This window comes from Epargyreus clarus, unplaced genomic scaffold (genome assembly GCF_041222505.1).
Source record: "Epargyreus clarus isolate Ecla_fem2 unplaced genomic scaffold, WU_Ecla_fem_2.2 ptg000031l, whole genome shotgun sequence".
Taxonomy (NCBI): Eukaryota; Metazoa; Arthropoda; class Insecta; order Lepidoptera; family Hesperiidae; genus Epargyreus; species Epargyreus clarus.
In genome coordinates this window covers 5,650,349-5,676,731 of record NW_027332236.1, presented here as the reverse complement: position 1 = coordinate 5,676,731, position 26,383 = coordinate 5,650,349, and the positions used below count along the sequence as shown (strand labels likewise).

At 35.8% G+C, this 26,383-nt stretch overlaps 1 protein-coding gene across 1 annotated transcript in view; it reads left to right on the top strand.

Moving 5' to 3' along the window:
- The window catches only part of LOC140754730 (uncharacterized), a 213,878-nt gene that overhangs the window by 179,473 nt on the left and 8,022 nt on the right, over window positions 1-26,383 (top strand). Inside the window, exons 18-27 of the mRNA XM_073089810.1 lie at window positions 15,555-15,635; window positions 17,243-17,414; window positions 18,746-18,865; window positions 21,334-21,441; window positions 21,967-22,096; window positions 22,785-22,973; window positions 23,287-23,487; window positions 24,031-24,185; window positions 24,407-24,469; window positions 24,845-24,971. Of these exons, the coding sequence (XP_072945911.1) occupies window positions 15,555-15,635; window positions 17,243-17,414; window positions 18,746-18,865; window positions 21,334-21,441; window positions 21,967-22,096; window positions 22,785-22,973; window positions 23,287-23,487; window positions 24,031-24,185; window positions 24,407-24,469; window positions 24,845-24,971 (1,346 nt within the window). The remainder of the gene's footprint in view (window positions 1-15,554; window positions 15,636-17,242; window positions 17,415-18,745; window positions 18,866-21,333; window positions 21,442-21,966; window positions 22,097-22,784; window positions 22,974-23,286; window positions 23,488-24,030; window positions 24,186-24,406; window positions 24,470-24,844; window positions 24,972-26,383) is intronic.

Here is a 26,383-nt window from a genome sequence, read left to right as displayed (position 1 = left end):
CTCGCACATAGATGATCCCGTACCAAGGAATTTTCCTTTATATTGTAAAAAATTGAATTGTCCATCTATTACGGTTTAATAGATACAACGAAAAATAGCGGTATCTAATATGGCAAACCCCATTTATTTTCCAGTTCTTTTTTTATTCGTTGCTAAAACGACCACCATTATACATACTCTGTGAAAATTTCCAGTGTCCATTTATTACGGTTCAAGAGGTGAGGCCTTGTGACAAAACAACATACAGCGGAGGCTTAGTAATAGAGTTCCGTTTCTATATCGTATCTTTGGGTATTGAAACCTAAAATGTACATATAATTTGGCTTACAATCGTGAATATCACATTGTAAAGCAAAATTTAAAAAATACCTGCCCGATTCACTTATTAGTTAGTGAAGAAATACTTTCTTTTGAGTGTATGATTAGTCTATTGATTCAGTAGGTAATTGACCCTGACTGAAAAGTCAGAGGTTTTAAGTTCAATTCCCACTCAGCACAAATACTTGTTTATTGAGAACAAGTGTTTGGTTTTATATCTCGGGGTAAAATTATCTTTCATATCTTTAAGTGCGTATGTGTTAAGAAAATGAAACACATATGTTTTTTTATTGTATTTACGCCATAATACAGGTGTGTTTCATGCCTGAAGGTCGTGTGTAACTTTTTCCAATACTTTAGTTAAATGTCATTTTAAGCTCAAATAACTTATTAAAACTATAAGTCGTCATTGCACTATAGAAAATCCTGTAAACCAATAGTTATTGGAAGTTTTTTCTTCAAGAAATACACGTAAAATATCAGCAGTATTTCATTCTACAAGATCGTATCTAAGAAGCGATGTATCAACAAAGAAAGTGCCGCGCCGCTGAAAACCTGAATAGTGGGTCCGTGACGTCATCAAAACAAATACGTTTTTGTGAGCGCTACATAATTATATCGGTGACTAATGTTTCTTTGTTTTCACTATCTGTTAATGCCCGTTATTAAATATCAATCTATCCACTGTTTTCCGTATCGACATTTGACGATTCCTGCCTATTAGGTAGTAATTATTATCGATTCTCGACCTTTAGAAGGCAAAGATCGTTTAATAATAACGGATGTAATTGGAAATATATTTAACATCATACTTGATTATATTTCCATACTTATTATTCTTATAACTGATATTATTTAGTCTTATCATATTCTACATCTATTAAATTACCAAGATTCTCAGGGATAGCGGCGCATCTGTGGCCGACCCCAGGTGGGAATATCTAATCCTATCTGGGGTTGATTACAGATGTTCATGGGCGGCAGTAGCCACTTACCATCAGGTGGACTGTATGCTCGTCTGCTACTCCGATTTTATAAAAAAAAAGAACTATTCGTAACATCCCCATATGAACACTTAATTCAATTAATCGAAGTAACCGAAAATGAACATTATTGTGTTACAAGGATATAAAATCGATTAGGCAAACATTATATAATTTGATCCATTAAATAAATTGAAAGAGGTACATAAACAATTCCAAGTAATAACATCATAAATTACTAATTGTTTTTGACGTCTAACCACATTTTAGGACCCTTGTGACGGGGGCACTAAAATGAACATTATAAATTCATCAGCAAGATATTTGTCAAACCGGAGGTGGACCTTGAGGTATACTCGTCGTCATAAACCTATTACTATCCCACTAGGCATGATTCCTCTCTTAGAGAGAAATGGATTTAGACCATGGTCGATCGCACTGACCAATTGCGAATTGGGAAACTTCCTACAAACCATCATTTCATTCTTCATTAAAACCTTTATTTTAAAGCACTTCTAGACCTCCAGGTTTCTTTATGATGCTTTACACAACTTTACACAACCTTTGTACAACTGATAATATATTTCTAAAACGGACATATTTTTGGAAAATGAAAAATGGTTGGGATTCCAACTCCGGACCCCGTGTAAAGGCCGTGTTTTAAGCTTATCATTCTATAGTTTTTTGCCTGTCTCAGTTATCTTTCTTAATATCTATGTCTCAATTAAGTCGTATTTAACAAACTAAAACAATGATCTCAACACGCCATTTTAAAATAAAATAAGTGCTATACCACTTTATCTTAGTTTCAGATCCAATTTGGCTATGTACTTCCGTGTTGCAATCGATTTTTATGGACTTGCCATTAATCTAATTTCGATTACGTAATAACACCTATGTCTAAATGTGCAATGTGCTTTTTTTTCAATTGTAAAATTGCAAAGGCTCTGTATATTGATTACTATAATTTAGAGACAAAAGTGACGAGTGGGTTACTCTTTGTGAAGATTATTAAGCATATGTACTTCTCATTTTTAGTTTCCATACATTAGAGCCAGAAGGTCCTCTAGATATAGGTGTCCCATAATAACCTGTACCATTCCGCCTGGTCTTAGTTTTGAATGCAGCGATTCCTTGCAGTCCGCTTCAGGTTATCAGCTCATCTTGTAGAGAGGGGCTGTACTAATATTTCGGTCTCAATTTGTAGATTACGTTATAGTAACGATTGTCTGATTTATTGAATTTTCTGCCTATATTTTCGATATATCTATTTGTGTTTAACTCATAATAGCCTTATTTGCACACGATAGCTCAAATGCCTCATTTATTTGTCCTACTTAAGGATTGAAACGGCTAATTCGACTTTGGCGGGACTTTTTCCAGAAGGTGAACGACCTTGTAGGGTGAACCAGGTCATTTTTCACCCTAGGGGTTAAAAGGAGATTTTATTACTAATGCTATGTCCTTTGATCAGAGGACATATGAGTAAATCTTTATTAATCTTCAATATAAAACTTTACTGTATAACTTTATGACCGCCACTCCTATTTCTTTTTTTTTGAATCTTCAAAAGGTACCTGGTGCCGTGGGAGCGACGAATTGTTATGTGGGATTCTTTCCGCACTAAAACACCCTGGTGGCCGTCCTCGGCGCTGCGTAGAGGGCTCCGGCATCTCCAAAGGAACCACTCCTATTACTAGCGTAAAACAGTTCTGCGGTGGAAGAGTGTGGATGTCGGCTGACCTACATATGAAACTTAGTCCACAGAAATAGCAACGCATGTTTGATGAGTTTCACGTAGTAAGGCACAGGAAAGATCCCTCTGTGGTTCGACTACGGCCGCATCACCGCAACACCTATTCCATTCTAATTATAGCAGTGTTGCCAACCTCTTATTGGGGTTTGATTGTAGATGTCCATGTGCCGCAACTTACCATCAATTGAACTGCTTGCTCGTTTTCTAGTTCTACTCCAATCTTATAAAAACTTATAAAAAAGCGAAACAAAAACCCATACAAGTGACCTAACGCCAATAAAGTTACGTCATAATTACAGACCCATTTTTATTTCGCAACTGCACGTAAATCGCTCGTAAAAATCACAATCAAATGTCGCGCCCCAAAGGAATGAAGACCGAATGTTATTAGTCAGCTGAGGTCTCCCAGCTGTCAAAACACCAATTAGTTTTATGAGTTCAGAGACATCGCTCGGTCGCCGTCAGCTGTGATTCTATATGATCTCGATTTTAACATCAATTTTGTTTGTGTTTTTGTCCCGGGAATTCCCAAGTGATTCATTTTCACTGTCCCACTGTTGGGCTAGGATCTCTTTACAGATGATTAGAGTTTAGGCATTCGTCCACCACGCTGGCCAAGTGCTTGTTGGTAGACTCTTGACACACCTTAGAGAACTCTTTCTTTTTAGGAAACTCAAAGGAATACAAATTGCTCACGGCAACTATAATGGCCGGTAAATCGTGGTACAATATATTTATAACCAATGCAAGTATTGAAAATAAAAATTTAGAAAACAACTGAAAATTCTAAATAAATTGCGACAGTTCGGTAGAACGGCCTTGGTATCCCACTATCGAAAGCTCCGGCTTCCATTTTCCACTAGACTTTGGGTGACTTGGCTTAGGTACTGTAACTCCGTGATTAGTAAAGTTTATTTTTTATATTCATAATCGGCACTTACGCATAAGTACATGTTACCATCAAATATTATTACGAATTAGAGTCAATTTAGCGTACAATCTCAAGACCTTCGCAGGTAGTTACTGTACAAAATAGTTCTAATATGAAAATTATACGACAAAACCTTGAAAAACAACAATGAGAACTACATCATCATTACAATCAGAGTACAAACAGATCTACAAAACATCCTGAAAATATAGCTTCCGACTATTACGGTTCGGTATTATACAAAGAGGTAAACGATATGCGATAAAAGATTTTTTGATACAAATAAAAAGCCGTCATTATCATTAAAAATATTGTTTTAAATTCGATTTTTACAGTAATATAAAATAAATTAAAATAGTTATTATTGTCATATCCGCCCAATATTAAAAATCAAACAAGTTTTGCCTACGTAAAGTTTGAAATGTAAAAAAAATAATTCCGTACTAAAAATAAAAAAAAACCAAACCCTTATTGTTACGAATGCTGTATAATTGCTTAATACTATTTTTCATATATCTCCTGATATAATATTAAATTAATTAATGTATTGACTCCACGAGAAGAGCTACCTCTTAGGAAAATATAATAACAATAAGTCAATCAAACCTAACAATTCAAACGAGAATCTATTTTAGTCCAACGCGCTTTTCGTTCTTCGACTCTGATAAGACAAGTACCTTCATAGGTTCGTCTATGACTCTATGTTTACGTCATCGCTTTTACAGCCTTCTCAAGGGCGAACACATGTAATGATATAATCAGTGGAATAGTTGGTGACAGTGTGATGTCCATCACACGTTTAAATGTTGACGTGTGTGTGATTAACAATTAGTGCACAACAAACTGCGCATCTTAGAATCTTGATAGGAATTCTGATTGTTTTGTGTTACAAGATCAACGGACGTTTGAATATGATAGATAGTGACGTCATCGTCGTGAAAATTTAATGTCCCACTATTGGGCACGGGTCTACTTCCAGAGTGAGAGGTCTTTAGGCATAGTCCGCGCTCGCCAAGTGAGGATTCGTCCAACAGTTATAAAGGCATAAATACTCATATACGTAATGAGATATTGACATATCTGGACTGAAATTTTTAGACAACCCATTTGCAATAATTTTTTTGACATATTTAATTTCATATAAAAAAGTTTTCATCCATTAAGCAGCTCGATGAAGATCGTCTTATATCGGGATCTTAGACCAACATGTATTGGGCGATTTATTTAGAACCGTTAGTAGAAATCAATTTGAAGCAATATTTTCTCAGCAAAGTTTGAAATATGACATTTATTTAATGTAGTTTTTACTTTAGGCAGAAATTGACATATTTTTTAAGTTTGGTAGGCAAAACTTGGTAAAGATTGATTATCCTTATAAGGCGTGATTGTTACACCAAATAGGCTCTGGTCTTCTTGAAAATCGTCGCTAATTTATGCAAGATCTACGTGCATCGTATCGTATCTGCAAATATTTTCAATGTAGTAACGTTGTACATTAGTGATTCACCACAAACTCGTTCAAAGGAAAAACAATTAGTACATATAGATACTTTTTATGTAAATGTCGTTGTAATAGTTATTTTTATCGATGAATCTTCTATCAGCTTACGCGAATGCGAGAAGCTTAGAATGCGAGTGTGAGTGAGTGAACTCGGTACATATAATTAATATACAATTAACGCAAACAATGAAACTACGTATTTTGTTGCAATCTATTGAGCATTAGGGTAGATGAATCTTTATATAGTTTTAATAGCTATTTCATATTAATATTTACAATTGAATATAATACTTAAAATATTTTTTATAGTTTTAAATTTGATAGTTTAAACAAATTGTGAAATTACTGAGCCTAGAATTTTGTAAATATTTTACGAGAGAGACGATTTCCGGGTCGCTTTATTAAATGCCCACATAAACAGAAAAATATGGAACCTAATCCTTGTGACTTCAAAAATAACTTAATTAGGAAAAAAACTTAAGTAAAGCAAGTTAGTCATTAACCAATCGATTTGTTTTTTTAGAATTAGCAAATTTAAATCCATTTAAGTTAGATCAATTAGTTAAAGTAAAACGGTCTTAACTATATAGGTAGGTATTCGTTATATTAAGAGTTAAAGGTAAATTAAAGTAATTAAGGAATTATAATAATATATTGTTTTTGAAGACACATATAAAAATCTATTTGTTTTCGAAATATTATTACTATTTTACCATCATAATGTACTCGTAGATCATTATGACCATCACCATCATATCGTCACCCTCGCTCTATCGATGTCATAGGTTTGTTACTCAATCTATATAATTTTTGAAGATCGAAATTTGTCAAATTTGTACCATGAAATACCATGAAGTGTCAAATAACAATCTTTAGTAAGCAAAACACTAGATAGATTGATTATCAATAACAGCCGATAGGGTGCAACTAAGGTATTCAGGAGATAGGCAGCCAACAACCGTTTCAAAGGTGGTAGAACCCTTTGTGGTTCGACTCCGGCGGCACCACCGCCACACCTATTTCTACCTAATAACAGCAGTGCGCAGGCGCTGCTGTGTTCCGGTTTGAAGGGTGTGGTAAGGGAGACAGACTTTTCCGAGGCGTTCCAGCTTAATTCTCAGGGGTAGCGGCGCATCTGTGGCCGACCTCAGGTAGGAATATCTAATCCTATCTGGGCTAAATTACAGATGTCCATGAGCGGCAGTAGCCATTTACCATCAGGTGGACTGCATGCTCGTCTGCTACTCTTATATTATAAAAAAATCCTAACAGCCAAAGACAGTGATTTTGACAATCGATAACATCTGTCCAATTAACGCTACAGGAGGCTCTATAAATTGGTCTCATCTATCATAACAACCATTTAACGTTACATTTACTTTAAAAATAAACCCAGCGTTGCATAAACGACTACAATCCGTGATGACGTAACGCGCAGAAAAATACATCGACAGCAGGAAACACGCTGTAATCCAATAAGAGGGGGCGGTGACGATTTGTTCAATTAGTATTTGTGGATGCCAGCCAAGCAAACATTGGACAAATGTTGGCCATAGTAGAAGACAGACCGGTAGAAGCAGAGAACTCTAAGACCAATCTTCAGCCAAATAGATGCTTGAATGACGAGAGCGACACAAACTTTGGACGAATATTGATCTGACAAGGTCTATGTGGTGGAACGGTCACCTATACACGCAGAGGACAGTGTGAATGATAAGAGCGGCACCAACATTGCACCAATGTTGTGTACAGAAACACAACCCTCATGATGCGATCACCATAATGTAATGTAGAGGGTTCCGGATTCAAACCCTGTCCAAACGCTAGATGATGATCTATGATGAAAGCGAAACAAATATTGCGCGAATACTACCCACGTGGTGAAATGGTCACTACATGGATACGCAGAAGGTTTCGGATTCGATTCCCGGCCAAGCATATCTGAATGATATTGGTTTCAGATCTGGGTCTGAGTATGTTTTGTCTTTGTGTATGTAAATGTTACCCATATTCTTAGTAGGTTTACGAGTGTAGAAAGCATCACAATGCACAGGTGCATGTATGACGTCAGCCTCTGACACAAACAAACACTGAGGCACAAACAAGATTTGTATGCATTCAGGACGAGTAAACTTACGGTCATTCGAAGAATCTTATATGTAGGTTTATAGGGAAAGAGGGGTAAAAGAGTTGACGTAAGTATTTCTATCTATGTACCCCAGAAGAGTCCTGAATATGTTACTGACTTAGAACTTCCAGAAGACCTTAATAAATGTGTAAATCCTAAGCGGCTTACTATAACCCCTCTGTATTATGTCAGTCTTTTCCTCTCTTAGTTCGTTGTCTCTTAATTTGGTTTCTGTATTTATTGTGTCACTAAACCTATCGTAAAGTTTTGAAGGTAGTAGATCCCTCCATGGTTCGACTCTGCATCACAACCGCAACACCTATTTCTGCCTAATAACACCAGTGTTAAGCGCTGCTGTGTTCTATTTTGAAGAGAGTGGTAAGGGAGACATAATTTTCCGACACAAACCCGAAGTAGCGGCACGGCTGTGCTCACCTACGGTAGGAATCTTGGGGTTGAATACAGATGTCCATGGGCGGCAGTAGCCATCTTACTTACCATCAGGTGGCCTGCATGCTCGTCTGCTGGTCCTTTATTATAAAAATCCTATTCCATACCTACTTGTATATGTGTTTGTGTAAAAAAATAGTCAGAACAATACAAGTCGAACAGTATGTCGTCAGAGCTATAAAGGTGCATGATATATTTTTCTTTGAATGTCCACTTTAAAAGTGTCGTATCAACCCACCTTAGTGCCCACTCACCTTTATTAGCTGATAGCGGATTGTGGGTAGGTATCCGATTAGGTTTTAAGGCTGGAGTTATTTATAGGACGGTATTGCTGGAGGATTTATTTTAAATATATAAAATTCCTGTGTCACAATATTAGTTGCCGTACTCCTGCAAAACGGCTGTACTGATTTTCACCAGATTTTATATGCATATTCAGTAGGTCTGAGAATCGGCTACTATCTATTTTTCATACCTCTAAGTGATAAGGATGGTTCATCCTTAACATTTTTTTATTTTTATGGCAACAACGTTTGCCGGGTCAGCTAGTTTTAAAAGAAAATAATAATATTATTGTGTTTACATTCAGTTCTATGATTATAGACATGATTTTAGTACATAGATCCATTAATTTAATTGATTTATATTTAATTAATATTTTTATAGCGATATTTTTTTTTGCAGAGTTTTTACTCATTATTATTAATTATTAGTTCAATAATAATGATTTTATTCTAAGACTAAAAATATAAACAATTTGAACGAATATGTAACAGTTAGTACTATTGAGGTCTGTCTGAAAATTTTAATAAGTCGCAATTTTAGTTTAATATATTGATTGTGTTATTAAATTAAAATTAAATAACATGGTGTTATGGGCTAGTCTTCGAAAAAGACACTCAACTTATTTCATTATAGCCTTCAGTAAACTATCTCTGGTAGAGAAGTACAAACCTATTTAGGGTCCATTACAAAGGTCCACGGACGGCAGCAATCACTTATTGTTATGTGTACTACCTCAATTCACTAAAAGAGATAATAGTGCACCTGTAATATCTCAAAAAAAGAAAGTTCACATGTCCCAAAACAGATTCTTCCAGGTAAATGTGCCAACTTTATTATTAGTGTTTAATCATCATGCATGTCAAATGAGATGTGAAATCGTGACAATCCATTGCACGTTCTCGGTACGCGCCAAAATACACATGATTCAGTCGTCGAAAACACCGTAATTCATTGTTTGTCTACCTGTTTGCGGTCACCGAAACATAAGTCAAAACTTCTTATTTTTATATACATAATAGGGATGGGAAACAGACTGATGAAAAATACGTAATTTTTCGAAAATTGGTAGATTGCTAGAAATAGGCTTGAGGATGATACATTCCAGTGAAACCTGTATGGTTTCCCCAAGCCTATTTCTAGCATAAATCACTTCTAGTTCGATTGTAGATACTTGCTGTGAATAGAGTGGATTGTAGATACCAGCTGACCTACAAATGTGGTGACCATCTTCGTACTCACAAGAGGCAACACATCTGTGATCGGCTTTAGGACTAATTCTATATGGAGTGTACATTAGGTGAACTGCAAGCTCGTTTACAAATCTTATAAAAATGGTTCAGAAACAACTAATTGTTAAGAATCTAAACTCACGGCTACACGTCTGTTAAATTCAGGGAATGTAATTTAGCGCGTAATCTACCAAGTTTTTTTTGGAAGACATTAATGCATTAAATCAATAAAAAATAAGTAAATAAAGATAAAAATCATTAAAATAATTTAAAAATAAAGTACATTTAACAGCCCTGCTTATAACGTATGCATGACACACTACTTAACTTTGACAAACACAGTTAAAAGTGTTTGTTGACAATATTTTTTATTATTTTGACCTTGTGCCGGCGTAATGGCGACCTTCCATTATGCCCCGGCCCATCCCATGTATTGATTCCATTGAAGACACGTTAGATAACAGTTCGACCTTATCAATCAAGGGATCAACGATAGGGAGCTAATGGGAATTAAAAACTATAAAACATAGTAAAAGTACGAGAAAATTATGTGAGAGCAAGAAGCCTGCTTTAAACGGCAGCCGGGGTACTTAAATTTGGGTTTACATCTTTCAAGAATAGAAATGGTAACATAATCAAAATAATAAATAATTATTTCACACATTGCCCGAAATTCAAGTTTTATATCGTCTTTGAACAAGGGTGTCATCATGGGCCTGACTGGGGGTTGAACCCAAACTTTTTGCCATCGTCTAATATTTTTAAACTTCCTCGACCTCGAAGCTAGGATAGCCTTGCGGTGTAGGTTCCGAATGCTATTGAATCGGTACTACCGTTCCCTTTCTATCGATAGATTTCGTGGTAGCCCGCTAAGCAATCCAATTTAGGAGATGACCAATCGACATTGGAGGTTGCATGTAGGAGAATATTATGTTTTCTTCATTGTTAAAGTATGTGATAATTAATTTCGGAAACGAAGTAGTTTCGATTTCGATTTGATTCGATTCGCCGCTCAATTCCCAAGCACGTCTCTATTAAAAAGGCAACCTAATAAAACTCCGAAATTCGTACCACAGTCACTGCTTACTTCTAATCTTTATCTTAGGGTTCGTACACAAAACTGCGATGCGACGTCGCATCGCAAAAATCTGCGAGCTCCCTCGACGCATCGCAAGAACTTGCGAATTGATTCGCATCGCACAGTGGTTGTTGTTGTTGGTCACCCTGAGAGACGCTACGCCGCACGATATCGCATCGCAGCAATTCGCATCGCAATTTTCTGCGTTGCGAATTCGCATCGCGTCGCATCGCAGTTTTGTGTTCGAGCCCTTACGTATGTAATGTATAAAGTTAAAGTAGACATTAAAGTTTAGTTTTCCACAAAATGATTTTTACATTTAAATTCATGTCACATTTAACGTCACAAATAATTGACACTAATAAAAAGAAAGTATTAAAATAGACAGGGACGATAAAAGTATTAAATAAAAGAAACTTTTTCTTTACATGTACGTAACCCACATTCGATCGCAACTACTTTTCATTTCCGCATTTTTATTACTGGATAATATTTTAAAAGCGATCTATTCTGAGAGTCTGATTCATAATATCGATCGCGCTAAGCACTTAGGTGTAATTGCGTCGTAAAGTGTACGTAAGATGAAATAAAAGTATTATTTATGTACTCGTACGCTATGAAGTGTATAATTGATAGTAACCGACCGAAGTTACGGTTTCGGTGTCCACTGAGTTTCAGCTTAAAAAAAGGTTTCGGACAAAAAACACTATCCATCGATTCAGATTTATTTTTACTTTTATGAACCATTGTTAAATAAAAAAGTCCAAAGAACCAAAGTAGAAAGTGTAGCTTTTCATACGTGTAAAACGTTTAAGTTTCAGCCCAAATTCGACTAAAAAAAGATATTTTGGCCAAAATTTGTTTTTTCGAAAAATAGCTCTTGAACCGTCGAATCAGATATTTATTTTTAATTTTTATGTACCATTAATAGATAAATAATCCAAGGAATTGTTTAAATCTTTATAAGTTTAAAAAAGTTTCGGATTCGGCCGTAACTAGGACGAAAACCGTACGTTTGTTTTCGGTTTCAGCAAAAGCCAGTTTCGTTCAGTTACTATTACTTATGTGCTCGTACGCCACAAGTGTATAATTGATTTACACGACGCACTACATAGCCTTTTGTGTGGGTAATTATACCGTTTATGATAATTTAAAGAATCCATTCATCGTGCAGATTTTTTTCTTGTGAATATTAATTATGTCATCACGTTTCTGGCCGTCAGTAGTTGTAAACAGTTTAAATATTTGTTGTAATATTTTATTGTATTAAAATACCATACGTATGATGCATATTTTAGGTAAGTCTTATTATAGAAATGGTGACTATTTATCCTTACTCGTGGCTGCCTTCATGATCTTCTACGTCGTTATATTGTCTTGTCATACTCATAATTTTATGGTCTTTCTCATGATTTCATGTGACAACCAACGTTATATGTATACCGTTATGTGCATTGTGCATACAAGAATTGCTCGTTTGAATCTATAAAATAATCATTACGTAAGATTTGTAAATAGAACATTTATAGTTTGCTTACGGAAGCACACCGCCATACCATAAGCAGCAAAGCTATGTTTTGAAGGGTGTGATAAGGTAGAACGGCGAAACATTTGCATGAGGCATACGAACTTAGGACTCCTACACACTGGCATTTCTTCAGCATCGGCGTTCAATGGACGTAGTCGCAGTGCAAATATCCATCATATGCTTGCACTGGAAAAATGCTAGTGTGAAGGGGCCCTTGACTCTCACGGATAGGAACTAGGCACGCATCACATTATCATACACATATTATAATGAAATTTCGTAATGTAATACACAGACGTTTTGTTTATCAATTCACGCAGTTGCATTTTTGGAAAAGTTCCCAATGAACCATGATTTTCCTTTCCAATGCTATTTATGTCTACTACTGTTTAATAACTCTTGCTAATAGCTAAAAATAAGATTTACATTTCAAATATACTCAATAATGTATACCACATTATTGAGTGTAAAATAGTACGAATGGTGGTTTATATTCTGTAATCTGGTTTGAAGGTTGTGGTAAGGGAGTATATCTACTTATCCTAGGCGTTCAAGATTAGTTCTCAAGGTTATGAGGTTATGGCCTGTTCTCAGGTAGGAATGTAATCCTATCTGGGGATGATTACAGTGTCCATGGGCGGCAGTAGCCACTTACCATCAGGTGGACCGCGTAATCGTCTGCTTTCATATATAGGTACATACTCGTATATATAAAAGTTCAAAAGTATGTACCATATAAAGGTTATATTAAAACCCAGTACGTATTCACGGCAATGAATTGAACGTTAAACGTAGATTCGTAACGTAGCCATCCGTAACACAGTTTCATCACGCGATGTCAATTCCTCGGTCAGGTCAGGTAACATTTCGGAGTCAATTGGACACTGACTCCCACGCGCTGACATCACATCATCCGTTATATAACAATGCTGTGGGTATAAAACACACACACAAGTATTATTGTAATAATTACTATATTATTAACGCCGTAACGCGTGGAAATATAACCGATTTTTATGTGGAATTGATGCAATTGTATCATTGGTTTAATGCAAGTAGTTGATTTTCTTATTTACTATCTTATGTAGCGACTTCGCATATGTATTGACTAAATTTTACCGTTGACACATGCGACATTGTGGTAATAATTAAAAAAAAACAATTTATGAAGGAATACCTAATTATTGCAGAAGGATCGTGACTATAGTCTAAACTCTTACACTAGAGGATAATAAATATCTTTATGTAGATACCGAAACATGTAGATACCTATAATGGATAAAAGGTACGGCCCTTTGAGGGTATGCCCTGAAACGTATATGGGCCGTTGTGGTACTTAAGGGGCATACCCCATATACGTTTTACGTTCACGTTGCCGAAAACTTGACCAACACAGAACGGTAAAGAAAATTATAATTTCGATCATGATGCTACCTTTTGTGCTTTATATGTAGGGTTGTCAGTTAAACATTTTTATATCTAGATATATGTAAAATCTATATATAAAACTAGTCTTGAATATCAAATTTAAATTTATCTGAAACAAAAATTAGGCTTTTCTTTGACAATACACGTGTCACTTCTATAATGTTTTTCCACCTTGTGATGTTGATGGACATGTGTGACTCACTTCATAGAGGACAGTTCTACCTGAATCCAATCATAGACGCGTTGTCATTCCTGAAGCCACGCCTGAACGCCAGATTTTTTTTTATACTTATATTTATAGGATTAGATATTCCTACCTGATGTCGGCCACTGATGCGCCGATATCCCTGAGGACTAAGCTGGGACGCCTCAGAAAAGTCTGTCTCCCTTACCACACCCTTCAATACGGAACACAGCAGCGCCTAACACTGCTGTTATTAGGTAGAAATAGGTGTGGCGGTGGTACCGCCGGAGTCGAACCACAAAGGGTTCTACCACCTTCAAATAAGATATAAGCGGTATTACTGCCCGATCGAAGCATACTGGCTTTACCTTCTTTCCTAGCTACCTCCTAACACATAAAACAAAACTGTTATTATACCGAATCTAAATCATTATCTCCACCAGCCCTTACAACAATGTAGTCGTGTCGTTTCCGACGCTTATTGTGAATGCATGAGCGCACTGGAAGCGCCCAATCCATAGCATCGTGTAATTATGGACTTCCGCAGTTCACGCCCGGGGTCAGCGCTTTCTATGTCTTGCTCCTACTGTTTATATACCATTGTTGTTATAATTATTGTAAAAGCATTCCAAAAATACAATATATTCTTCTATAATCGTCAACATTTAAAATAACACATCTTTATACTAAACTAGCTGACCCGGCAAACGTTGTGTTGCCAAATAAATAAAATGTTGAAGGTAAACAACCCTTATCACTTAGGGGTATGAAAAATAGATAGTAGCCGATTCTCAGACCTACTGAATATGCATATAAAGTTTGGTGAAAATCGGTAAAGCCGTTTCGGAGGAGTACGGTAACTGACATTGTCACACGAGAATTTTCTATATAAGATATAATAATGTCGTAATAAACATAGTAGACTAAATTACTATTTATTACACTTCAATTACGAATTACTTCGAAAAAATCATCAAAAATAGAAAAAGTATTCAAAAGTGATATAAATTATCAATAACCAGTAATATGGTCTGTACGCGAATCAGTGTGATGTGACTGTAACATTATTTTAAAATTGTGACAATTTATCTATATTTCGATATATCATATCATATATCAGCCCTTCGAATCTCGCCAAACGAATGCACTGATGAAATCTTGTACCTTTCGTGTGATATACAGTACTGTTTGCATTACCGAAATTTAGTAATGCACTCTCCTCTTATTGATCAGGCACTTATACATACCTTTCATCAAAAGTAAATAATTGTCGAAAAGTGTATAAATATTTAAAAATAAAATAAATTTATCAATAGTAAAATAAAAATGACATATAAAGGTGTTAATATTATTTTAAAAGTTACAAAAGTATTAACACAGTTAACTGTGTTAATACTTTTGTAGCTTACTAGATAACTTCAATGAGATGGAACGATTTTCCATAGGTACCATTTTTCTTTATCTTATTACAAAATATTCCCACCATATCTACAACTGCTGCTATCTATTGTTATTTAATAAACTATACAAAATGGTTTCTGACTATAATGTATGACGTTTGACGTAAAACAATTTATTTACTTAGACATTGTATCATATAAAAGTATATTTATTATCATTCTAGTTGTATGAAGTATGTTTAATATTCTTCTTAATTTTTTTTTGTGTCTGCCGATTTGATTCTGATGTTTCTTTCTTTCTTTCTCGGTAGAAATAGTACAACACAATTCTAATAATTTTATATCTTTGTTCCAGGTGGCTTGGAAGGCAAATACAGAGTGGCGGCGCCCGAACTCATGCAGGACACATTCATGAGTGACTCGGAGGATGAAGGAGGTAAATAAATAAACGCTTAAAGCTCACCAACACTAATATATCCACAGTAGGATTCCCTGTGACGTGGATGCCATGGACATAAAAAGACTAAAGCACAAACACCCAAGACCCAGAATAGTAAGTCCTTCTTTTACGTATCTGTTTTACCGGGAATCGAACCTGGGACCCACTGCGTGTCAAACCAGTGTGGTGATCACTCCGGCACGCGGGTGATAACTTTAAAACCGGGGATCCTAATAACTTTAATATAAATGTACTTATTATTTTTTTAAGAATGACTGACCCGCGATAACGACATGTAGTAGGTTTACGTTAGGAGCATGCAATTTACAGATTATATGTATTCGTTTTGTCCAGATCATAGTTCAAAGTATGCTTAAATCCAAAAGGATGTGTAGTATTTTTTATATTAAAAAATAGTAGATTGATGAGCTACATAAGATACATTTTATAATGTAATTTCATAAACAAATTACCCGAGAACTTGTTACCAGATCAAAAGATTGTGTGTCAAACATATCGCAGCTTCCGATCGTAGAATGCGTTCGTAGTAAACATAGATATACAAACCACACAGACTCCTATTGCAAGACATGGACTTATTTACATCAATGAAATTCGTTCAAGTAATCTATGAATATTATCTCTTAGATCTCATTATTTGATAAGTTTACTCTTACCTTTACTTAACAGTCAAACTGAAGATTTACTATCGGAAAGTAAGCTAAAATGGTCTACTCCTCCTATCCTGCATTGCGTTTTAAATTTACAGATTTATTCGCTTGTAAAATTATTATATTTTATGAGTCTATTTGTTTATTGCGTCTTTGGCTGTGTATATGTGTTTGGATAAGAATGACCCAGTTTAAGCGTCTGTTATTAAAATACTTTGTATATGTTAAAAACTACGTATTTAGTCCAAGAAAATCTAGATCTAATTTATACAATAAAAAGAATACTTTCAAAATTTGAATCATTGAAACTACATTTGGTTGTACCATTTACGATTCTAATAAATAATTGTACGATTCTTACCTTATTATAAAAAAAAAACTTTTAGAACTCAAGATAATTTATGAAATCTCCTAATAACATTAAGTTTTGCGTCAAATTTTATGTAAACAATATTAAAATCAGGGTTACAAATGTAGCTCAAAACATAAAGTTGTGTGTTACGTTTAAATTTGATTTACAGCTACATTTTGGCAATGCGATATAGTCCTTCATTTTAATAGTCGCATTAAACGTCATATGTAACATCCATAGTACAATAATAGTACTTTACGCTTCGCTTTTCGATGTTTTCATTTAGACTACACGACTCGACGACATGCGCAGTAAGTATCTGTATAACAGTGTAGGCACGAAATCGTAATAGTTTAGTTAGTATTTCGATCGCGTTTCGGGAAGAATAAAGAATACTATTTTTCGACTAATGGTCAAATTCCACTATAATCGTTATTGAAAACTTGAAGATTCATTTATCGTTTAATTTGCATGCTTTCGCATTGTAAGAATCAGAAGACCTACACTTTGTATTATGTACCTATTCCATGCAAAAAAAAATGTATTCTATTGAAAATTTAAAAATTCGTCATCCATTGCAGGTGAAGTGGAGTGTCCAATCCAACAGCAGCAGCAGTACCGGTACATGAACAGCGAAGCGGGCACGCTGCACCGCGCGCGCCCGTTGGAAGACAGCGTGGCGGACGGACACCTCTGGCCCAGCAACAATGACTCCAAGGTGGCCACTATCGATCGCCAGCCGCTTGATATCGGGTTAGTTTGTTGGTTTTAGTTTATTGTAGATGATTAAGTATAGTGCATATTGAGTATAATATAAAGATATCTGAATCAGTTCAATACTTTCGATATTTTTTTTATTATTGAAAGTTCACTTGATGGTAAGTGTTTACTGCCCATGGACATCTGTAATTAACCCAAGATAAAATGAGTCCTACCTGAGGTCGATCACCGATACGTTGCTACCTCCGAAGTATGATGGAACATCTCTTATAAGTATGCCTCTTTTGCTGCGCTTCTCAAGCCGAACACAGCAGCGTTCAATACTTGTTTTAAGCAAAATTGTTTCGAATGAAAAGGTATGATACAACGCTTTTGAACTCCTTCGCCTTGAACGCCTTCGGAACTCAACGCATCTGTGACCAACCCTAACCTGTCCTATCTGGGTTCGGTAGTATGTATGTACAATGTACATGGGCAGTAATCACTTTAGATATAAAGTATCCATATGATAATATGGACAATAAAAAATCATTAGCAATTGTCACATATAAACATACGCACAACACATATTCACGTGCATGACCCTTGAGATCGGTACATTGGACGCGTGTTGTCATCTTTGCCAAGTCAAGATTCAAATTGCGACGTCACAGGATGTTCAATAATAGCACGCGCGGATTTACTTCCGGATACATATTACACATGACATGATTCTATGGAAATATTGTAGAGGAATAAAATATTGTTTGAATTGGAAATATAGGGTACATTTGCAGTGTTTGTATTATTTGGCTCAATGTTACTTTAATAACATTTAGAGTTACCACAATATCAGTGTTATTTCAGTCTGAATTTCTGGGATGAAACAATTCTATACAAGAAAAGTCCCATTCCGTTTAGGGTATGTTTCAGGATACCCATTTTCATATATAAAGCTATATTGTCTTGTATATGTGTATTACTCATACTACTTGAAGATGGCTTTGAAGGTGCTAGAACCCTTTGTACTTCAACTCCGGCGGCATCACCGCCACACCTATTTCTGCCTCATAATAGCAGTGTTCTGGTTTCTAGGGTGTGGGTAGGCAAGACATACTTTTCCAAGACGTTCCAGCTTAGTCCTCACGGGTAGCGGCGCATCTGTGGCCTACTTCAGGCAGGAATATCTAATCCTATCTGGGGTTGATTACAGACGTCCATAGGCGGCAGTAGCCACTTACCATCAGGTGGACTGCATGCTCGTTTGCTACTCCTATATTATTACAGGTTCCCCAATTACTTGAGTAATTTTTCTTTTCATTTATATAAAAACGGTTATATATTAGTAATTGTCCTATGATCATTAACAAAATCTATCTTTCCAGGTTCCTGGTGTCGTTCGTGGTGGACGCCCGCGGCGGCGCTATGAAGGCGAAGCGGCGCGGCGGCGTGCGCATCATCGTGCCGCCCGCCGCCGCGCCCGCGCCCACACGGGTCACTTGTCGGTGAGTGTTTGATATTTACCTTTGTTTTGATTGGAGTGTGTTGTGTTTTCGTGTAGTGTGGTACGGGCTTCGGATAGGTGTAGTAGATGAATAAGGGTGTATACCTTGTGTGTTGACCTTAGCCGAGATAAATATAAAGTGAAGATTAAAACCATAATTCCTGCCCGAATCATTTATTCTGTCAAAAATCGAATAATTTAGTCTAGTCAACAGACTTGAAACTATTAACACTAGCACCTAAAACAACTAAACCCTAAAAAAAATCATTAAAAATTATTAATTTATTAAATTATACATACATATATTTATTTCATCTACTTAAAAAATTGGTTGTTGTAATTGCTCAAAACAAATAAACTATAAGCCAGCTAGCCGTTACAACAGTTATTTTAACACCATATTAAAGGGACAATGCAAAAATATGATAGTAATAATACTTATGATATCCAAAACGAAAACATAATAAAATCATTTAATTAAATATACATACATGTTATGTTTCTACCACAAAACTATATAAACAAGAAAATTAATTCAACTCTCTAATTGATTTTATTTAAAGTCGCTGATGTAAAATGTAGACAATACAACAATGATAATACAGTTAAATGAATCACGGACGGAAATAAAATCAGTTTTTGGAAAACTGCCCGAAACATAATGTGAATGTTGATCAAATATTAATACTTGATTGTTTATGTTACACGATTCAATATAAACAGTAGAATGTGGGATTGTAACAGCATTTTATTCCTTTTTTTCTTTTACACAATAACAGTCGCGTAAGCTTATTAAACTTCCGTACTGTAACACATTATATAGTAATACATAATTCGATAAATAAACAATTATTATTGTTTTTTGACGTGTTATGCTTATCCTAAAGAACATACTCATGTTTATATGTTTCTTGTATATAGAAAATTGTCAAATTTTGTTGTTTAGTTTGCAAAAAAATTGATTAAGATTAATTATAACTAACGGGCATAAGTTAATCAGTTATTAATGACAAATTTAGATTTGGTTATAATTATATTATAAGAGCGAGACTAAAAATACCAGCCCAAATTCCAATTATTAATTATGAGTGATTTTTTTATAATTAAACCATTAGATTGTTTTCTTGCTATGCACCTAATCCTGACATGCATATTAATTTATGCTTATTTTTATGACATCATATCTAACATTAAATTCAAATGAGCACAAAACAAGACCATTACACCGAATACAATCCGCTATAAAACCATATAAAGATTAATTTGCAATTAAAATTTTGCATAAAGTACGTACTATATATTTGCAAACACTTTAGACCTATGTAATGTTGAGGATATATATGAATTGAGATCATCTCAAAATATTAGAGAATCAAAGTGACATTAATGTTTGTAAGAAAACAATGGATTTTTAATGATTTATGCGAGATTTGTTTACAAGTAGGCAGTTTTAGCAGAATTGGGTACTTAATCTACAATATTATGCATATTTTAAAAATAATCATGAAATGTTAAAAAAATGACAGCAGCCCTAGATAACACTGCAAATAGATAAAAAAATCAAATTAAAATGTAATAAAATCTTATCATATTACTTCTATAAACCATTAAATAAAAGAACACGATTAAATTGTGTATATTTTATTCATAATGCAAAAAATATAAAACGATAATATTATGTCTATTATTTAGTATTTATACATTACATAAAATGTTTTGTAGTGTGACCTTAAGAGTCATTTAAAAATTGTAATGTAAGATCGTTCTGACTTGTACAATTTTAGAAATGACTCTTAAAGGTGACCATTTAAAATCTCGAATGCGTCATACAGTCATCGCTTTGCTTTTGTCAAAATAATATCTATCCTATAAATGGAGATGACCGCAAACAGAATTCATTTATCTTTATTTGGAGCGACGAGTCTTAGTCAGTAACAATTTTAAAACATTATGTTAAATCCTTAATTTTAGATGATGTTTCAGTTTGTAGTAAAGTTGAACAATTGTGATGCAGTCATTGTTTCTTTATAACTTGCTTTGTATTGTGTTTTCACACGTATCTATAGCTGTATTTTAAAGTATTAAATTTTAATCTGCATTACCTGAAGAATAAATAAGTCGAGAGTAACATCACGTATGTTGATAAAGAGATAAGTTCCAAAAATGATTTGCATAGCAGACTACATTTGTAATGGTGTTCTATGTAGGAGTACTCTCTCTCTCTCCCTCTCTCTGTCTCACTCTCTCTCCCTTCCTCTGTCTCACTCTCTCTCCCTCTCTCTGTTTCACTCTCTCTCTCCCTCGCTCTCCCTCTCTCTGTCTCTCGCACTCTCCTTCTCTCTAGTCATGAGTGTCCTTTTACAAGTATTTTTTGTAAAGTATGAAAGAAACTGTGCGGCTTAAAATTAATAAAGAAAACAGTCTAGTATATTATTCTTCTGTTCTAATATCAACAATGTTTGTTTCCAGTGCGGCAACACGTCGGGCTCCGGCGGCAGCGCCCCCTCCACTGATGGAGGGCGAAGCGCTGGCTTCCAGATTGTTGGAGCTGCAACCTCAGGGTGCCAAGTTCCTATTGTAAGTACACAGTACTACTTCACACTTATTGACACCGTAATACAATAATGACATTAACTTCTTACATAATTCTAGAAAAGATTTTTATTGTTTTTTTTATTTTAACACCTACTTTTGTATATTCATTTTTGTATATTGTATTTTATGCAATTTATTAATACATAAATCAAACTTAAGTATGAACTAAGAAGTTATAAGTTATAAGTACTATAGCTAAGAAGTTATTATGAGATAAGAAGTTAAATATTGTATGGTTGCAATAGTTTTTCTTTGGGAATTAAATAATAGTTTGTCTAATTGTAAAAAGAAAGGTTTCGCTCTGTTAAATAATTTATTTAATTAACCTACCTTAAATAACACATTTGTTTCTTTTTCCCTATCAACATAAATTTTTGCAACAATTATCAAAATTTATATTAAATTCGTTGACAGAAACGAAACATAAATAACAAATACAAAATTGGTGAACTTTTCCAAAATTCATTCTTTTGTTCCTTTAAAGCGATATTTATTTTCCGATTCCAGCCCAGTAGTGATCGAGGTGCCGATATTCACGGCGTCGTGTCCGGAGCGCGAGATCGTCGTGCTGCGCTCCGACACCGGCGACACCTGGCAGGACCACTACTTGCACAACAACGACAATCCCATGATACAGGTATGACAACAACATATAATTATATTGTCGACATGATTGCTACATTTGGCTTTCAAGTATTCTGCAAAATTGAAACTTTTAATTTTTAAAGTTATGTACTCCAGAAATATGTGTATTACGTAATGTAATTCTGCATAATTGGAAATTTAATTTTGAAAGTTATGTACTCCACAAATATGTGTATTAGAATGTTCGTAAAAGCACAACATTATAATATGTGTATTATAATGTTGTGCTTTTACGAAATTTTTATCATATCAGAGTTCTTTGTAACGTTAATAAAGTATTTTAGTTCGTTACGCTAAGACATTATTAGCGTTACAAGTAATAACACAAACTATTTTCTTGATCCAATTTACAACTTTTATTATTCCCGCGTAAAATACAAGTCTCACGCCAAGCGCGGTCTCTTTCTTGTTTTATGCTTATGCACACAATCGTATAACCCATACAGCCAATGACTATATAAATGAGCACTTATTATTATAAAAATAACACATCATGAATATAGCACAGAATAATTAATTAAAATAGTACTATAATAAAATAATTTGAATATATTGCTAACACAAGGAACTTTGAATTCTGATATAATTAAAAGTTTCGTAATAGCAAATTTACGCCGCTCTGTACTTATGACGTAATTTACCTACGACCCTTACCTAAAGTTGCACATGTTGGCCAACAGGAGGCACTGTCCCGCGAGCGGCAGCAGTTCGGCAGCTCGGGCGAGTGTCTGGGCGAGGCCGGCGAGCGAGTGGCGCGCGTGGTGACGTGCGACTTCCCGCACTACCTGGCCGTCGTGTCGCGCGTGCGCCAGGAGGTGCACGCCATCGGGCCCGACGGCGGCACCGTGTCCTCGGCGCACATCGCGCAGGTCGGTACCGGCGGCACCAGGGGGCGCTGTGTCTCGGGCGGCGGCAGTGCCACACTGGACTTCCCGCGCTACCTGCCACATCCGTCATCACCGAGAGGCGCCGAGCGGTCATCACCAAAGGGTGTTGAGCGGCGACAGTTCCACACTGTAAACCAAACAATACAAAATGAAAAACTTGGCTTTACTTTTTAAACATTAATTTAAATTATTTCTAACAAAGATGCAGCAAGTTGTGTTATCTGCAAATACAAGTGGTGTCATCTGCAAAGTACACCATAAAATGAATACTTATCGATGAATTGTTATGTTGCAGGTCCAGGCGCAGTTTCCACCGCAGGCGCTGACGAAACGCATCCGCGTGGGGCTGCAGGCACATGGAGCGAGCCCGGCACTGTGCGCCCGCGTGCTGCCGCGCCACGCCGCCGTGTCGCCCGTGCTGACGGTGGAGCCGCGCCGCAGGAAGTTCCACCGCTCCATCACGCTCACGGTGCCGCTGCCGCAGAACAGCGCGCAGGTAACACACGCCGCCGTGTCCCGTGCTGAGTGTCGTTATCCCTTGAAGGATACGTGAAACCAAATTAACTTTGTCGGAGGATCATCGTACAAATTGTTAATAAAATAATTGACATCGATTATTTACTAGCAGTAACTCCAGAAAACACCAGGTTTTGTGGACAAAACTGCATTGAAGCAGCATAGTAAAGTAAGCTCTTGATTTCCCCTAGTTAAAGAAATACTACTCAACGGTATGATAAAAAAGTTTGCAGTCATAATTTATATATCTTTTCGATATTGTTTTATTGAAAATTAAACAAGGAAAGAATTGCCACTTTCACACAACTTCTGTACAATTTTGTTTGTTAAACAATGAGATACACAAATAAGTGCTTCGTTAATTTTATTAAATTAAAATGATTAAATATTCAATGAACATACGTAATTAACTTTAGAACTTATAATGCCTAAGAAAAAGATTATTTAAATTTAAGGATAAGTCATATGGACTCTTCAGCCAACAAATCTGACTTAGTACTTACCCCTGTCACCTGTCACCCAGGGCGGCGGCTACGACAAATCATCGTCGTCTAACTTGCGGCTGCTGTGTTCCATCATGGGTGGACAGGCTCGCGCGGTATGGGAAGACGTTACAGGCTCTACTCCGCTCACGCTCACGGATGACTGCGCTTCTTTCACCACCACTGTTTCTGCCAGGTAAGTTTCTAATGTAAACATAAGAACTTAAGTAAGATGCTAATGATTAAAACAGTTTAGCGCGGACTATACATTGTTTACACCGCTCTTATAGTATTGAAGAGCGATAGAGTAAATAAGAGACAACCGGGGGTTTTCATTCATTCGGTCCTTGTCGTGACATAACATGTAACCTAATTTAATCGATGTGATTAAATTTTATTTTGATGATTTTATTTCAGATTCTGGTTGATGAGCTGTCAAAACGTTAGTGACGCAACAAAACTTGCTACAGAATTATACAGGTATAAAATAAATTAATAAATGAAAATAAATGAAAATAATTGTTATAACATTTCTTCCTAATTCTATTTCACACCACACCTATTTCTATCTAAGAACAGCTTATCAGAGGCATTCCACCGTAGTCCTAAGGAGTAGCAATACATCTGTGGGCGATCTTAGGTAGAACTCTTATCAAGAAATAATTACAAATGTCCATGAGCAGCAACATCTTAGCATTAGGTGGACTGTATGCTCATTTACTACGTCAATATTATTTAAAAAAAAAATGTTACAATTAATATACACAGAACATGTGTAACAGGGAGAGTTGTTTAACGTCAGTATTTAAAAAAATATATGTGTTACAGCGTCAATAAAGAGCCCGTGTGTTACAGGGAGATGTTGCTGGTGCCGTTCGAGGTGCGCATCGTGGTGCTCGGCAAGCGGCTGGACGCGCTGGAGGGCCGCCTGCTGGTGCTCTACATCACCGACAGATACGCGTACGACACGCTGCTGCAGCAGGTACACCTCTTGCAGGGCACCCTGAAATATGGGACATATCATAATCATAATCTTTATTTGCTAAATAATGCACGAGTACAATAGGTGTTTAGACAAAGTGTATAATCCTCTTATTTTGCCTTTAAGACGTGTAAATATTTGTATAGTCCGGTATGACAAAGTTTTTTATAGTATTAAGTAACAAATTAGTACACACAAAATTAACTATTACCTATCTATTCACACATAAATGTCAAACATAATTTTATGTCAATATATTTCCAAATTACATTAACAAAATTCTCTAAGTCAGGTCAATTACATAATTCACCTGACTTAGAGAATTGAATTGAATAAATATTTTAATAAATTAATAATAATTAAGTAATAGGCCTTTTCTATGAGATAGGGTATTATTAAATTTATAACTTGGTGCTGATTTTATGCTGTCTGGTAATTTGTTGTAGATTGTAGGTGCCATACAGAATATATTTTTGATGTACAATTTGGTCCTAGTGCCTATTGCTCGTAGCTTATTGTTGTGCCTATTTGTGACTAATCGCTCATAGCTGTTTATTTCTTTGTTTACCATCTAACTACAATACCAATAACTAATAGTCTAACACTGTTTGTCCACCAACCACCGATACCGATAATTAATGACGGCGCCGAAGTAGTGTACATACATTTACTATAGCAGCTTGTCCACCGAACGTCCGTCACCCGAGCACCGTCATCCCGGCCGCCGATTCCGAGTAGATCGGCGTGACCGCTAGATCGGCACCAAGTTTTTGACGGGCCGATGTGCCGGCAATATAAAACACATTGGAATTTGTCCATATACAGCCGTCACACGAGTGACAGCTGGAACAAAATAAACCGCCGATATCGGTCGCAGTGGACAAACTATCGCCATCACGACATTATTAAAATCGGCGCGAAGTAATCTTGTTCTCGGTATCGGCTCGGTGACGGTGCAGTGGACAAACAGCCATTAGGTCTGGGTTGTTTCATAAAAGTTATGATCGTTCCGCGTTATGGTTGTGCATGTGGCTTCAAGAACATTTTTCAGACAATCTTTCATACTATTCGTGAGTTACACAGATTAAAAGTTATGTGACAAGGCTCTTCGGTGCATCGAACCTACAATGTGAAATCAGCTAAAGGCGCGCGGTTCAGTTCGCATCGTTCGCCCTTACCGCACCATACCCCAATTATACTTATATGTATTGTAATTAGGCACTATTTTACGTCATTAAATATATTTTAGCATCTCAAATTTAAGCTTCTTTTACTTGTGCTATCTGCGGACTGCACAAAAGCTAAGTTATAGAGTTGAATAAGAGCTTAAAGATTATCGATCGATCGATTTAGTAAAAAGGCTAGGCTGCTTATTAAATAGGGCAAATAATCCAGAAATATCCAAAAAATAA